The following is a 16263-nucleotide window of genomic DNA, read 5'->3' as shown; positions in this document are numbered from 1 at the left end:
GATCTTAGAGGTCTTTTCCAACTTTAATGATTCTATGATTCTGTTATCACAAGATCTTGAGACACAAACATGGGAAAATGTGACCCTTCTGCTCTAAGTCTGCTTTTGGCTGATCCCTTTTTGTGACACCCACTTTTAACTTGCTGTCTATCCATTACCATCTCCCACTTGTGGTATGAGGACATTAGGTACAGCCTAGTCTTACAGAGACTGCATGTACATACTGGGTTTCCAAGCAGCAGAGAGCTGACTGGAGAAAGGCAAGAACAAATGCAGCTGGGCTGACAATTCCTGAAATGTTGCCCAGGGTTGGAGATCCTATTTCAATAGAGGAAGGAAGTAACATCTGGATTCATAGGCTTTGTCTACAGAGAGAATTCTTTGTTTTGCTGATCACTGAAGCCATCCCAGTCCACCGTTGTACAAGCATGCTACCCTTGTGCAAAGGTAAGCGTAAGCTGACTCACAGGTATCACTATGAAAAGGCAAGAATGAATGACCCTACTGCAATAATTGCAATGGAGTTGAACTGCAGTTGTTCTGGATGTGATTTACACAGCTATAATAGGCATAACCAATTTGCAGGGATTTAAGCATCTTGGATATCTTTCTATTATTACAGCCAAGACCAGAGGCATAGGAAGAACTGTAGGCAGAAAAGGTCTGCTGAATGAGCAGAAGTCCTGGGGTCTGCTACGACAGAACTCATTTTTGTTAGCAGTTGCTCACTGAAAAATTTAAGAGTTGCCCTTCTCTGACCCATCCTAGGGAACTGCCTCCCATTTTCATTGCATTGACTATTCCACACTTTTTCTAGCTAAACTGGAACACAACTGCAGCAAATCTGCAGGCCTCGAGGAATCTGGGAGGTTGGCTCTCCAGTTGTCTGAACTGAACAGTTGCAGCTAGGACAACATTCATCTTGCTTCAAAAGGATCTGCATCTATTATTTCGGTGATTATCACTTCTCCAGTAACACATGGATTGTGTCACATAGGTGGCAAGCTCATTTCATTTGGTAGAGTTAGTACATGCACATGGTTAAGGGTTCTCCAATAACAATACCAGCAACACAGCTGTAGCCACAAGAGGGCAAACCCCACACAATTTGTAAATGTAGGTTACACCTTTAATTGAACTGTGCATTACTGAGTCTAAGGAAAGATACTACTTCTGTTTACTGATCTTTTCTCAGCATTAGCTCAGTGCTGTTTCTTTGTACTCCAGTTTTGTACGGGTCATGATGTTCTTCAGGAATTTTAATTTGGTCACTTGCAGTTCAAAGATGACCACTTCTCAAAATTAGACATATTTTGGGGTGATTTGCTAATTTGGTATCTGACAGAACATGTTCAGATTGTTCTGTTTTTTACTGACTTCAATCTGGCTCTGTTGGGGACATGGCTTTTTAGGAGAGGGAAGAATCTTCTGTGAGACCTCATCAAGTTTGGAGACTTTTATGTTTCTGTGCATGGATCTACCTATTGCCTACCTAAGAGACCACAGCATAGACTCCTTCAGCCATGAAGCTGCCTTAATATATCACATCTCTGTTGCTGTGACAAGGTGTTAGGAACACCTGGGAGCAATACAACCACGTCTGTACATTGCTCTCCTTTAAATGTAGTTCCATCCTTCCAGAAGATATGTCTGATTTTGGAGCAACATCTCACTGATGAGGCAACCTTGCGTTATATTTTTGTAGAGAGGCCTATCAGTGTTCACTCAAGAGCCTTTGCGCTGTGCTCATTTGCATCACATCTCCTTTGTGTGATGCCCTGTAGTTGTGTATATGTATGCATAACACTGCATATTCTTTCTCCTTTCATTACTCACTTCCCAGTTTCAGCTGATCATATCCTAGTCTATGTCTACCACTAATTTTTCTGTAGGCTATCTGTGTTTTTCTTCTGGGTTTGGTATCTTTTTGGTTGCATCTTGTGTGTGTGAACATTTTGATTACTTACATGGAATCCTTCCTCTCTGCTTCTGCATTCGGTGTATGTGGAACTGACAGCTCCAGGGAGGTAAATGAATGCCACTGCATTTCAGAGGAAGAATTATTTCATGCAATTACCCTAAAAGTCTATGAGAGAATAGAGTGAAAGGAATGAGAGAAAGAAAAAGAGCATGAGAGAGAATAATCACAACACTTCGACAGGTTTATCCTTTTGTGTTTGAAAATCTATCACTCTGACAAGTCCCTTTTGTGAAAAGTGTAGACAGATAACTTGACACTTGCTCTTCAAGGTCCTTTTGAGTCGAGAGGGTGATCAATGGAAGGATCAGTCCATTGTTGCAGTCTGTAGAAACGTAAGAGTCAAGATGCGCAGAAAGACTGTGAGAAAGTCAATCTGTAATTGATAGAGGAGAGAGTCAGTGCTTGTGAGAAAGGAGAACTGATTGCCCTGGACAGAGGGCTGCATGCACACAATCCAAAAGTTTCACTCAAGTCATCTCCCTGATATTTCTCATGGAGTGACTTTACCCCCATTCTACTCTTGGCATCACTTTAGCTCTTTGTGCAAAATAATTTGAGATCCTCAGGTGGATTCTGCTGGCCAAGGTAAATGGTTATTGGAATCCAGCATCTTCTAGTGCTTTCCCAGAGATAGACAAGTTACCTGGGCATCCACCATACTGGGCAAGGAGAGGAGCAGTGGGCTAAGGGATGCTGAGCCAGGTCAATTCTGTAACCTGCACCTGCTTCTCACGAAGCAAAGCCAACACATTAGTCATAGTTATTTGCAATGTGAGGTTATTTAGGGAGCATACTGTTGGGTTAGAAAAACCGAGGTCTAGCATATGTACTAAAATTAGGATTGTTCTCTTTTGGTTGCTGACAAAAAGGAGTGATTCACAGCTATGGGAGAAGCCGTCCCACCTAGCTGAAAATGTTACCTCTTTAAGTAGAGGGTTTTACTTCTGTGTGAGGTAAAACAGGTTAATATGAGCCTCCTTCAGGGACCTCATCTTGCACCGTCAGAACATCTACAGAAGAGCTTTACAGAGTGGCAATGAAATTCAGCACCACACTGACTGTGTGAACAACCCTACTCTGTACTTCAAGCCAAGATTTTGGGTTGTTTAAACTCTTTCTCTCTTCTTCTGCAGGATGGTGGAGTACTCTCTGGATCTCCAAAACATTAACTTGTCTGCAATCCGTACTGTCCGCGTCCTGAGACCCCTGAAAGCTATCAACCGTGTACCCAGTAAGTCATACTTGCCTCTCATATATGGCCAGCTGGGATTGTACATGGTGAATACATGACCAGTAAGGCTCTGTGAGGTGGTGTTACCCATGCTGGCTTTAGATGCTAAATGAATGGGGGCTGCTGCGTGGTGTGTGCAGGCTTTTCCTCATCATGGGGGAACCCTGATTCCTCCTTCCTCTGCCTCTCTCTTTTTTCTCAAGTCAGCATTGCTCTCACTGCAATCCCGGATGGAGTAAGCAGGCATTGTCACTGTTATTTAACCACAGGAGGTATCGATGAAGGCTTTGGTTGTATCCAAATGGGTGGAGGGGAGCCAGTGGGCAGGTTGCATGCTGTTGAGGTCCAGGGACTGTAGGAGCTCTGACCTCAGCCTTCTGTTTCACTCCATGTTCTGGCTCTTCTTTGTTCAAAGACAGCAGCTGTCGTGTGCAGCCATAAGACTTTCGGCATTTCTTCCATACATTTTTTTCCGTCTCACAGAATGACAGGAAGTTTCTTTACTCTTCCCCATAATCTCCTTAATCAGGCATGCTGCAGTGGCTAAGACCTTGCCAGAGCACTCCTAATCCTTTTCTTGAGCTCAGACTCTCCCTTTTCTTTCCCTGATCTGGGGAAACTTGCACAGTTGTCCTCCTAGTTTGTATTATACACCTTTTTTTTTTTAAGCCAAAGTCACTTTCACAATGACGTTTATTTGAAGACAGATGTCTGAATGTGCGGCTCCACATCTTGTCCCTCTTGTTGGGTGTGTTTTTATCTCTTGACAATAGCCAGGGACAGTGACTGTTACAAAGTGTGACTGAGGAGCTGAGGCACAGTCCTGCTCACCTGATGTGGCAGGAAGGGAACAGGTGGAAAAGCAGCTGTTTTGGGCACTAACAACACACTCAGGAATTTAATATGTCCACCATGGGGGTGACAACATGGGACCATTTCTCCTGGAAACTGATGGTGAGGTGAGGGGAATACTGTGGAAGCATGGCTTATTCATCCCTGTGGGACTCACAGCTGGTTGTGTCTAGGCAGCTCCATCCTGCTATTGTGCAGTTCACTTTCCTCCCTGCTTCCTAAGGAGTCCTGTGAATCTATGCTCAGAGATCACTTCAAGGCTGATCCCTATTATCAGGGTAGACTTAACCTTTATGATGAGTGTAAACATCTTGAATGATGATGAGTCCAACTGACTCCTGTAGACGTCTGCCAAAGGCATGTCAGTCACTGGGCACCAGTGGTCAGGAGCAAAGCTTGACTGACAAAAAGCCAAGGGCATGTTTTATCCTTATTCATAGCCTGGAACAGCTGGAGTCAGCCCTCTGTTCACAGGTGTTGTGCCTAGGAGGAGTGGTGTAGGTGAGACCAGAACCGGCCCACCAGAGACCTGTTCTGTAGATGTGAAGGCCCCAGAGAGGCTTTCAATCATCTCAGCTGACCTCCATGGAGTGCAAGCCATTGAATTTCCCGAGTGTCCTGACCGTGAAGCTTTTATCAGTATAAAGCTCCACCTGTGTGAAATTGATGCTGTTTTAATTTCCACTCTGTGGTTAAACCTTTATGTATCTTTCTCGCTACATAAATCTGTGGTTATATGGAGAGAAGTTTTTGGAAGAAAGACATCCTGCTATTAATTAAAAAAAAAAAAAAGAAAGAAAGAAAAAAAAATTCAGTCCCTGGGAAAGGAAGCATTTACTTGTGGGTTGAAAACTGGCAAAGAGGCTGTAAACAAAGTCTTATGATAAATGGGAATGTGCTGCATTGGAAAAAGGTGCCCAGCGGGGTACGGCAAACATAATTAATAGGACCTTTGGCCACAAATCTTTTTTTAATGTCTTTTTAAAGTTCTTCATTACTGATCTGAGGAAAGAGCTAAGTTTATTAGTGAGACGTGCTGATGATACCAAACTGGAGGAGTCGCAGGTGTGAGCAAAGAAAGAGGAAATAGCACAGCTGGAAGCAGAGTGGGATCGAGGTCTTGGTGGAAGCATTCCACATATTTGGGGAGGAGCAGGAGAAAATCCCGAACACAGATACACAGCCATGTTCATGTGACACAATGGGACAACATGGTCTAGCATTCCCCAGTGGCTATCTCAAAGGGTTTCATGTTATTTTTTTTACCTAAGAAGAAAATGATATTGAGTGTGTAAAGAAAAAGGTGGCTAATGTAGTCCATTATCGTATAGCACTGTGGCAAACGTCCATTAAGGAAGACGTTCTCCACCCAGTTAATAATTAGACTGTGAAGCTTGCTGCCAGGGGAAATCTTTTAAGTCCCAGATTGAGACTCAGTGTGGGCACAGTGAGTAAAAGGGGATTGCCCAAGGATGAGTGTTCACACGGTGACTCTTCTGAATTCCAGACTCCCTTGCTTTAAGGTCAGAGCTGATGTTTAGCTGTCAATTATCAGCAATTAATTGCATTTCTTGTGATTCTCAGTAGGATGTGCTACTGAGCATTTCAGAGTTGTAAAGCAGTTTATTACTCTGACCTGCCTCATCATTCCTACACTCAAGGTATACTTAAAGAGTACTAGAGAAAACATGAGTGCCCTGTTTTTTGTAATATGTCTCATACCTTCATTAGCATTCCAGCTTATCTCTTGCTTTCCTGACTACAGCCTTTAGGGGTTTTGCCTGAAAATGCATGAAACAACAAATTATGGATTGCTTCTGGTCCTGCTGTCTCGTGATTCAATTTTGTAGCAGTTAGCTGATGTGACAAGCCACTAAACAAGTGTAAAGAAACAAAACACCCTTCAGGTCTGTGTCAGAGGCTTTTTGCTCTGAGCATGCCTGTGTCCTGAGCTGGGGGTGAAATTCTACCTCCATTTATTGTTGCTGTCCTTTTGCAACAGCGCGGCAGGTTGCTAGGTGAGCCATGGCCTTTCTGCCTGCGCCGGGTTTGGAGGAAGGCTGCTTTTGTTTTATTTCTGCCCTCTTTAGAGCGGGGAGTCTGTAGTCATATCTGATCATTTGAATTTCTTTCACTTCTGCTATAACATTTTTCGACGTCGGAGCAGAAAATGTCTCTTTGGTTTGCTCGTTCTTGTCGCGTTGATCTCATGCAAGGAATAGCCTTTGCATTGTGTTTGATGCCTTCCAGTTCCCACTTGCAATTTAGTAACCGATTCATCATTTGGAAGCAGATTACTTCGGCTGAGCACACTGTGCGGAAGAGAAGGAGTCTGTTGCAGAGTGTTGCGTAGCAACTTTATTGAATAGAAAGTGTATACATGTGCTTAATATTTGGTGTGTTAGCACAGTGATGCTTAAGTGGGGAAGTATAGGCATTAGAAATATGTTATATGCTTATTTCTAGCTGTGCAGGAAATAGAATTTCAGATTTGTGGGAAGATCTGCTTTTTATTTATTTATTTTTTTTTCTCAGAACAAGAATAAGCATTTACCATTCATTTTAATATGGCTTTATTCTGCCTATTTTTAGGTGGTTTGTTTGGATTTCTGATTGCTTCCTATGTTTAGTTATGACAAAGAAGTTTCAAAACAAACAACATCAACCATTCCATTCTAGAAGTATAGAAATAGAATATTTCAACTTCATCAAAACACTTTCCTCTACTACCCTCCTCCCTCTCCTTCTGTCAGATAAAGGAACCATAGCTGTCACAAAGCACAACCCGAAGTGTTTCCATTTAAATGAAATAGCATTTTTTATCAGCAAAACTGCTATGTACAAAACTCTTGGTCTAGCCCTATTTTTCTTTATTATTATTATTACAGTAGCTCCATGGGTCCAAATAGATGAGATTTCTCTTTTTTTCTTCTATGGATCTCAGAAATATAAACCAAGACTTGTTAGTTTAATCTTCTTCACGCTTCAGAGCGGGTGAGTGAGGCTCAGAGAGTGTCACCAGCGATATCAGGAATCCAGCTGATGCCTCCTTATGCCTCCTAGCTGATGCCTAGTCTGAAACAGCTGAATTCTGGAGTGGGAGAGGGTGGTGTTTTAAATTTTGTGCTTTGAATCTGTACTGTACAATGAGCTACCTGTGTTCAGTGCTGTGACAGTGCTGGAGATGGAGCAGTCTGGCTCTGAACCCCATACCTGGCTCAGGGGAAAAGTGATGACATTTACTTCTCTAAATGTGTTTTTGAAGAACTGATTTCACTGATGAGCATGTGTGAAATTATCTTCTGATGGAGATATATTAGGCTGTAAAACAGTCTCATTCACAGCTAGATCAGACAAAACAGCAAGAGTATTTGATGGGCACAGTCCTGCCCTAGAAGTTGGAAATGCAAAGGGATTATGAGAATCCCCTTCTGAGACCCAGTTCTTTACTTCAGATGTCTCAGTCTTTCTGAAAGACGACTGTCGCCTGTTCTCCTCCAACACTGATTACCTTGTATTGTTTCATTTAACTATTTTTGAGGCTTTTTTTCCCTCTCATAACTTCCTTTGTGAAGAGGTAAATGAAACTCAGATGTTACTATATTTCGCAAATATTTAAACCTAACCTATCCTCAATTCATATAAAACATTCTGTTTATAATCACATCCCAGTGACATAGAAACCATAATTACAACGGTGTGCAAATGTGCACATGCAAGTTTATCCACACACAAGCATCATCCTGATTAGGATCAGCCCTGGGACAGGAGTGATGTCGGAGGTGGTGGAGTTACCATCCCTGGAGGTATTCAAGAGACATGTGGATGTGGCACTGAGGACATGATTAGTGGGCACAGTGGTGATGGGCTGGAAGTTGGACTAGATGAACTTAGTAGTCTTTTCCAACCTAAATTATTCTATGCTTCTCTCAGACAATGCCTACACAGAAGTTAAGAGGCCACAAAGCCCTCTTCATGCCCTAGTTGGACGTGTGTGACTCAAATGCAGCCAGAGATGAAGCTGCCACTCAGTGTGAGGTGTGCTGATCGGGTCAAGCTCAGCCTATCTCTTCCCTTCCCAACCCAATCTCACAGCCAAGTGGAGCGAAGCACTGAAAAGCGCTATGCAATTTATGCCTGGAGAAGGCCATTAGAGAATGCCTTTCCTCAGAGAAGGGGCAGATTGGTGATGGAAAAGAACTCAGAACCACACTTCCCCCATGTGCGCTGTTCCTTGAGCAGCACAGCTCTTTATCAAGTCAATCAAGACCTAAATCCGACAGAAACTTTTAGGATAGGGAAAATAGCATGGGAGGGAGCAGAGCAGAGTGAGGACAGAAAAGGAGCTGGGGGTATAGGAGAGATGCATGGGATGCAAGCAGCAGGGTTTTGGGGGCATGGCATGAAGGCTTTCTCACCCCAGTGTGGTGTGGTGCACCTCTGTGTGTAGGGCAATGTGGAGAACTTAAGCACAGGGAGAAGACAGTCAATCAAAAGTGAAACAAGGGCAAGCACTATTATGAAGTCTATTGATGAATACACCTGATAAATGGGTAAATCAGTGCTTGCCTGGGGCTTTCTTAACCAACTGACCAGGTTAGTAGTATTGCTGGAGGAAGTCTTCTAGCCCTGAGAACAGGTTCCAATTTTATCTATTTTTGGTCTGATGTCAACATCATTTTTCGTGTGTCTTTCACAGTGTTCAGAATATTGCCATGTTTTTAAATGGACAATCATGGTAAATTTGGGTAAAAGCAAAAAGAAAATTACACCTGTGTTAATTTAGCATCATGGCAGAGACCTGGGGAACACTGAAGTGCACAGAATGTACAACTGGTAATGTCTTGTTCTGTGCCACATGTTCTGCCTCTCTTGTTTGTTTGTTTTTTGTGGTCACAGTTCATGGGAGAAAGTAAATTTTCCTTCTCTGAACCAGTCTGCTCAATTTCACTGTTATTATAAACAAGTATTCAAAAGACACAAATTGTACCCTTTTTAAGTCATCATCTGGGTTTAGAATCAAGAGATCTGAATAAAAGGAATAAGAAAATCACAGATTATTTTTATTTTTCCTGTGGTTTGTAGACCTTTAGACCCCCATGACTCAGATCCTGCATTCCTCTTTCTCCCCACAGAAGTGAGGAATAGAAATCTCTTTTTTAATGTGATCTGAGATTATCAAGTCGTAGCAAGATCTCACACCCGAAGGTTAATGCCACACATCTCAAGGCTCTTGATAAAAAACTCAAGAGTTAGCAACAGCACTTTGGGGTCTACTGGAAGTAAAGCAAGCTTGGAGAAAAAGAAACAAAACCACACACACTCCAAAACAACAATAACAACAACCAAAAAAAAACCAAACAACCAGTCTTAAAGAGAGCTTCACTGGAATCTTTGTTTCTCCCTTCTCCTCCAAGGGAATTGGCACAGACAGAATTTAAAAAATGCACAACTCCCTTTGTGCCAATTGTGTTGCCTTTCCAAACAAGCTCAGCCTTCAGTAGACACGGTGCTCTCCAAAGCCCAGCCACGTATTTTGCTGCCTAAATGGGAGCTGAGCTGTTTTGCAAAATCTGTCCCATGGGACCTATCAAGCGATGGATACCATGGAAATGTGAGCAGTAATGACAGTGTATTATCAGGTAAAAGATAATGTCGCATGCACTAATGCAGACTGCGCTCTGCGTGTGTGGGCAGGGCAATTTACAACCACAGCCCGAAGTTCCTTGATCTTTGTGTACTTAGGGCCTGATTCTCCCCTTCGTACACGTTTGGCCTAATGTCACATCGCTGCCTGCAGTAGAAAGGAACATGATTCACTTTAGTGACAGCAAGAGGAAATTAGTGCCGTTAAATCTTAACCAGGAGTTGCATTACCACTGCTTTACATAATATTTTTGCATTATTCTGTCCTACTTATACAAAGCTGGATACGTGTAAGAACTTAAGGGTATTTATAGGAATGATAAAGAGGCTCGCAGCCACAGCACTAGAGTTCATTTTTGTCCCCAGTGTTGTGTGACCCCTGCAATTCTGAAAGAGAAGGTGGAGCTGTATGTTTCTAATGGAATTTTTGCTGACAATGAATGTAATCATCATTGCATTTATAACTGCAAAAAAAGAGTTGATCGGTGAGTGATCAGCAGTGGCAGGTGGTAGTAGGTGTTGATTATTAGATGTGCAGTGCAGAAAAAGAAACAGAAAAAGAAACAGAATGGCAGCAAACCCCCAGAGCCACCTCTCTAAGAAATAATCCCACAGCTGGCATCGCTCTCCAAAATAAGGAGACCAAACCTTGTACAGGTTAATGAGATAGGGGGGGGGGCAAAAAATGGTCTCCTGAATGCAATGGTCTCATGGCTTAGGTTGAAGGAGACCTTGTGCCATGGGCAGGGCTGCCACCCAGCAGCTTAGGTTGCCCAGGGCCCCATCCAACCTGGACTTGAGCCTCCAAGGATGGGACACCACAGCTCTCTGGTCAGCCTGTGCCTAACCAGAGTCTGTGTAAAGAGTTTCTCTCTAACATCTAACCTAAATCTCTCTCTCTTTTAGTTTAAAGCCATTCCCCCTTGTCCTATCACTATTAGATGGTAAAAAGTTGGTCCCCCTCCTGCTTATAAGCTCCCTTCAAGTACTGGAATGTCTTATGTCACTGGTTGTGTGGCTACCAGCAATGTTATGGTGGCACTTACTGCATGTGAGTATCAGTGGTGGAAGGGCTTTGAGCTGAGCTCACTGCTATCTGCTAACCTTAGCTGGGCTCAGGGCATCCATCATGGTGTGAAGGTGCAGTAGGGTCATGTTAATAACCACGCTAAAGCAAATTAGCTTTTTCAAGGTTGTTGACACTTCTGCACACTCAGTCTCACTAGGAGGAACCTATTTCCCAGATGTGCCTCTGTCATTTGATGGGTAGGTAGGAAGGGTTCCGGAATATCAAGATTCAGCCCTGGCCCTGGCACCTATGCGCCCTCAGTGTGCTGAGCATTGTAGCTAGGCAGCTTTACTCTCTGTTTTGGCTACTTCAGGCTTAAGCTGAGAAGTACTTTAAAGGTAAGGAGTAATGATACTTAATGCTTGAACTTGATGCAATATCCTTAGGGGAGACAGGGCTTGATGTGCCCATGCTGCTGAGAAAATGAACAGCAGCTTTTTATATCAGCTGAAGCTTTATAAGTTCTGGAAATGTCATGCTTTGATATTTTCTGTGTCTGTGGTCAAGCTGAGGAGGTACAAAGATTTGGATAACTGGAGCTTAGGCCATCAGCAGGCTGAATGGGATGAGGGCTGTAAGCCAGACAGAGGTGCAAGAAAGCTTTGCTTGTTGAACGGGGCATTGGTGAGGGACCTAGTGCTACTCCTAAAGCACAGGTCATGCTGGCAAGTGTTACGGGAGGTTCTGTCTGGATATTAGTAATGATTTCTTCTCAGAATGAGTGGTGAGGCATTGGAACAGGCTTCCCACTGAGGTGGTGGAGTCACTGTCCATGGAGGTGTTCCAGAACTGTGAAGATGTGGCACTGAGGGACATGGTTAGTGGGCATGATGGGGATGGGTTGATGGTTGGACACCTCTAAATGCAGATAATGCTTTACATTTGTGCCTGGGGCAGCTGTCTTTTTCTTAGCAGCAAAGCTGGCTAAAAAAAAGCCACACAATACATTGTGCATCATATGCCAATACACTGTGCATTATCTAGGGTTTGTTTTATCTGGGTCAGGGCAGATATCTGGGCATGTCTTCTACAGCACTGGTACAAAGCAGAGGGTGATGGTCTGCAGTGTTTGTGTAGCTTTTACCACTTGAGAAGAAAATATCAGGCAGCACATGGTGTCTGTGCAGGTGATAGAGCACAGACTGAGGGATGTCCTCCTTGGAGATCTCCAAAACCCACGTGGGCATGGCACTGGGCACCCTACTGTGGGTGTCCCTGCTGAAACAGAGTTTGGACCAGATGGATAAGACGTCTCTACTAACCTCAGCCATTCTGTAGTTCTGTGAGAAATCTGGTGGGGCTGCCCATTGACCATTGTGGCTGAGCTCCTCTCACTCACACATGTCTTTGCATGAGAAGCATCGATTAGGAGCAATGCAGCAAAGGGAGCATTGTCCTGGCTGGCAAGGGAAGCTATGAGTTATGATGATGGTGGAATTGGCAGTGCGCCTATAGCTGATGACTTTCTCTTCGCAGTGATTCAGACCCATGTTTTCACTGATGTAAATGAAAGCAATGTGTTAAACAGCAGTTGAGTGCAGGATCAGCAAGAAGTCAGTGAGGAGGGCCACAAGCTGGAGCGCCAGCTTGCACTGTGTGCACAGAGATTATGCACGGGGAAATCTTGCCAGCCTCATGCTATCTGGGTGGACTGCCATGCATCCTGGGGTGGGGAGGAAGGAAAGGAGGCATGCCTGGGCAAGCTGCCTGGCTGAGGGACAGAGCAATGCTTCAGGCACTCTGCAGAATGTCCTGCCAGTTATGGTCATAAGTACTGATGGAAACAGATTTGCTTTTGCTCCAGATAAAATGACAATCGGTGGCTTGGCCCATGATGCAAATGATCATAGAATCACAGAACCATTAAGGTTGGAAAAGACCTCTAAGATCACCTGGTCCAACCGCCAGCCCACCCCCACCATGGCTACTGACCACGTCCCTCAATGCCACATCCACACGATTCTGGAACGCCTCCAGGGATGGTGACTGCACCACCTTCCTGTGCAGCTTGTGCCATTGCAGCACCGCTCTTTCAGAGAACGAGTCTTTCCTCATATCCAACCTGAACCTCCCCTGGCACAACTTGAGGCCATTTCTCCTTGTCCTGTCAAAATGATATCAGTGCTGAGCATTGTGTTCTTTTCTATCTGGTTTCATCCAAGGAAGGATTGTATCAAACTGTCTAGGGAGGGATCAAAATCCTCAGAGATGGGTGGAGTAAAAGAATTCTGAAAGAATTGGGTTTCTCACCCTATCCTGATCTGGCATCATTCAGAGCACCTTCAGTTAGTGCTATGGAAAGAAAACTGCAGGTCCTCAGTCCAGCAAAGAGGCCAGTGGAGAGAAGGCAAAGTACAGTGAGCTGGGACAGGGGCAGAGGGCAATTGGGCACACCTGCACGTGCAGGGCTGGTGGCCCTGCTGGGATCTTGCCTCCTCCCCAGCCCTGCCCTGCCATATGCTGGGTGAGTCTGCCTAGGGAAGCTTCAGCTGTGGCAGCAGAGCTAATCAGAGCTGACAGTGAGTGTCTGGAGGGAGTGAGAGTTGCTGTAGCATCTGCAGAATTTGGTAGGAAGGGCCTCTGGATGCCGGCACTCCTCTCCCTTCCTATCTTTTGTCACCCCTGAGACCATCTCTGCTGTGCTTGTAGCCTTGCTGCAAAGGGTGGGGTCACATCACGCTCCTTTCCCCACCCCTCATACTTGTTTGTGGGCACGGGACATCAGGGATGGGTTTTTCTGAGGCCCATTTATGTACACCTGGCTGTGAGGATCCTTCCTCAGATGCCTACAGCTGATGTCAGTGTTGTTTCCTACTTTCGACTGGCCTCCTTGTGAGGGTGAGCATGGAGGAGAAAAGGTCTTTCAGAGCCCACACCTGGTACTCATGAATATTTCATGTTTCTAGCTTTTCTTCTCCACGAAGAGCAAAATCTTTTCATATTTGATGCCCTGGGAGCCCTCTTGGTTGCTGAATGTTACTTGGTCAATGGAAACCTCCCTGCTTTTCTATTGGACTGCCTGGCCCCCTATTCCTTTCTCTTCTCAAGGAATGTTTCTTTTCTTTCTTTCTTTCTTTCTTTTTTTTTTTTTTTTTTTTTGTAAAGGTTGTTTCAGAAAAGGTCACTGTCCTTTTCATATTCCCTCCTTGCTGTGAGCCAGCGTGTATTCTGCTCTGCCAATGGTAAAGGAAAAATGGCAATGTGGGGAAGGGCAGCAGTGGGAGAGGGGAAGGCAGGCGGGGATTGCTGTGCATGGGTGCTGTGGAGCGGTAGAGAGGCAGAGATGGGATGTATTCACAGCACAGAAAGATAAAGGGGGAGAGGCAGCAGCAGGACTTGGCTGAAAAATTGTGAAGAACTGGCTTTCCAGTGCCTTCTAGAAGCTGTTGCACAGAAAACACTGATGTCACCATAGATGGGGGCTGTCCAGAACAAGCCCACTGTGGTTCTCCAGGGCAGGATGCTCCCAAAGCTGTGCTGACAAACATGCTGCCGTCCCTGCCTTGCCTTCTGTCAATTTCCATGGCTCTGTGGTTGCTTTGGAGACAGTGTCGTCTCAGGCAGGTTCTCCAATAAATCACCATGTTCCATTCTTAGGCTCCTCAACCTTTATCTCTCTTTTCCCCACACATTGTGAGTGCTTGAAGGACCAGAAACCATTTGCAGGGACCCAGGTCAGGTTGTACAGACCCTTCCTGCCTGTGGAAGCACTGAGACACCTGGCAATGGGCCTCTCACTTTGGAGACCCACAGCAGATGGCCCTGTACGGCTGCCAGACCGGTCTACTCCTGTGCAGGGCTAAGGGACTCAAAATGGGTTCCCAGAGCAATTGTTTTGCAGTTTAGACCAGGAAGGGAAAAAACGTTTTGCCCAAAGTGAAGCAATGTAAGTTGTCAAGAGGCTGGTGGTCCACAGGAGAGTTACAATTTCTGCTTGGATGGGTGTAGCTTCAGCGTTCTTTCTTCTATCCACGGTCACTGTCCATGGGCAAGGAAGGATGGGCAAACGAAAACTGGGTTTTGTTTAGATTTAGAAATGAAACCTACTAGTGCTGAAATTCTTTGTGATGTGGAAAAGATGCCAAATGCTGGGGTCACCTGCCTGGTAATTGGGTTGTAGACCCAGGAAAGGGTGCATGAGGGCAATGGCTGTGATTCTGGAGCTGTGGATAACTCAGTCCTGTATCATCATAAGAATCTACGAGAGTCAGAAAGAATATATGGTTAGGCAGGATGCTTTCGAGGAAAAAGCATGCAAGTTTTGCAAGTCATTGACAAACAAAATCAATCTTTGCAAAATCAGCAAATCCTAATACAACTCATGTTTGTCTGTAAGATCCCCGAGGGATGTCTGCTCTGCATTTCAGCTGAAGGGCAATTTCATTCTTCCCACTGCCTCTGCTTGAGATGAGATGGAGCTAGCATCAGCTGCTTTGAAAAACACTGCTGTTTCTTACAGCGTTACTGGCACTGCTTCCTGTGTTACTTGGCTCTCCCTCATGTACTGACCAGGGCAGTTTATGGGAACTAGTGATCTTGTGCTGTGAAGCAGCATTAATTCTGGTAACATGCTGCACTGCAGTGAGGGTGTGTGGCTGTAGAGCTGAAGTGATGCAGAGCATGTTGCTGCAGAGCATGGCAGGTCATGGAGACAAGCAGCAGAGCAACGTGTCTGTGCTGTTGGGCTTTGTATGGTGACAGATCAGAAAGCCATCAGTGACTCATGACATGTCTGCGATCCCCAGCGAGTGGCTGGACTGGTGATGTTACTGATGTACTGTCTAGAAACTGCCATAGCTGGTGACTGGTGATACAGTTGGGCAGCCAGGCAAGCAGGACTTAGCAGCTGCCTCATAGCCTGGCCTTAGCCGTCCCCTGGAGGAACTGATACCGTCACTTCTTCTCCTTCATAATCCGTCCTTAAACGTTTTTTCCTCCCTACACATTATGTCCTTGCAAATATCACTCCTGCCTATCCCATCCCCAAACATTCCCTCCTGACCTAAACCAGACTGACATCCCTTTCAAAGCACCTTTTCTTTCCCCTCCCCTCCCCTCCCCTCCCCACCCGACCCCTCTGAATGCCCAGCATCATGTGGCTAATTACTTGATGCTGGGCATACAGAGGGGATTAACTTGTGCCTCAAAGGGCTGTCAGTGAAGCCTAATCTTATCTTCCCCTCCTCTTTCCCCTTCCGCTGCCATCTGAAGTAATGAACTGGTTATAAATACCTAATTAGCTAATTATTGGCTGGCCTACATGAAACATCTTCAGTGAAGGAACTCCCTGGCAACCCCTCTGTGGTGGAGAGCAGAGACAACTGCAGGGGTGAAGGTGGTACAGTGATGCTTGGAAAGATTTCTAGGCTTTTATCATTCCTGGAGAGCAGCAGAAAAGTCATTAGCACCATGGAGAAACAAGTCTTTCTCATCCCTACTTCTAGCTGTATGAACTGAAGAGCCGGGGAAGAAGTAAAACCAGAG

At 44.9% G+C, this 16263-nt stretch overlaps 1 protein-coding gene across 1 annotated transcript in view; it reads left to right on the top strand.

The window, feature by feature from the left end:
• The window catches only part of CACNA1I (calcium voltage-gated channel subunit alpha1 I), a 148725-nt gene that overhangs the window by 80451 nt on the left and 52011 nt on the right, over window positions 1–16263 (top strand). The window contains exon 4 of the mRNA XM_042889750.1: window positions 3115–3212. Coding sequence (XP_042745684.1) covers window positions 3115–3212 — 98 coding nt within the window. The remainder of the gene's footprint in view (window positions 1–3114; window positions 3213–16263) is intronic.

The sequence above is a fragment of the Lagopus leucura genome, unplaced genomic scaffold (genome assembly GCF_019238085.1).
Source record: "Lagopus leucura isolate 7727_CA_CO unplaced genomic scaffold, USGS_WTPT01 Super-Scaffold_100159, whole genome shotgun sequence".
NCBI classification, from domain to species: domain Eukaryota; kingdom Metazoa; phylum Chordata; class Aves; order Galliformes; family Phasianidae; genus Lagopus; species Lagopus leucura.
Note: the sequence above shows the minus strand (reverse complement) of the source record. Positions and strands in the feature narration are given on the sequence as shown.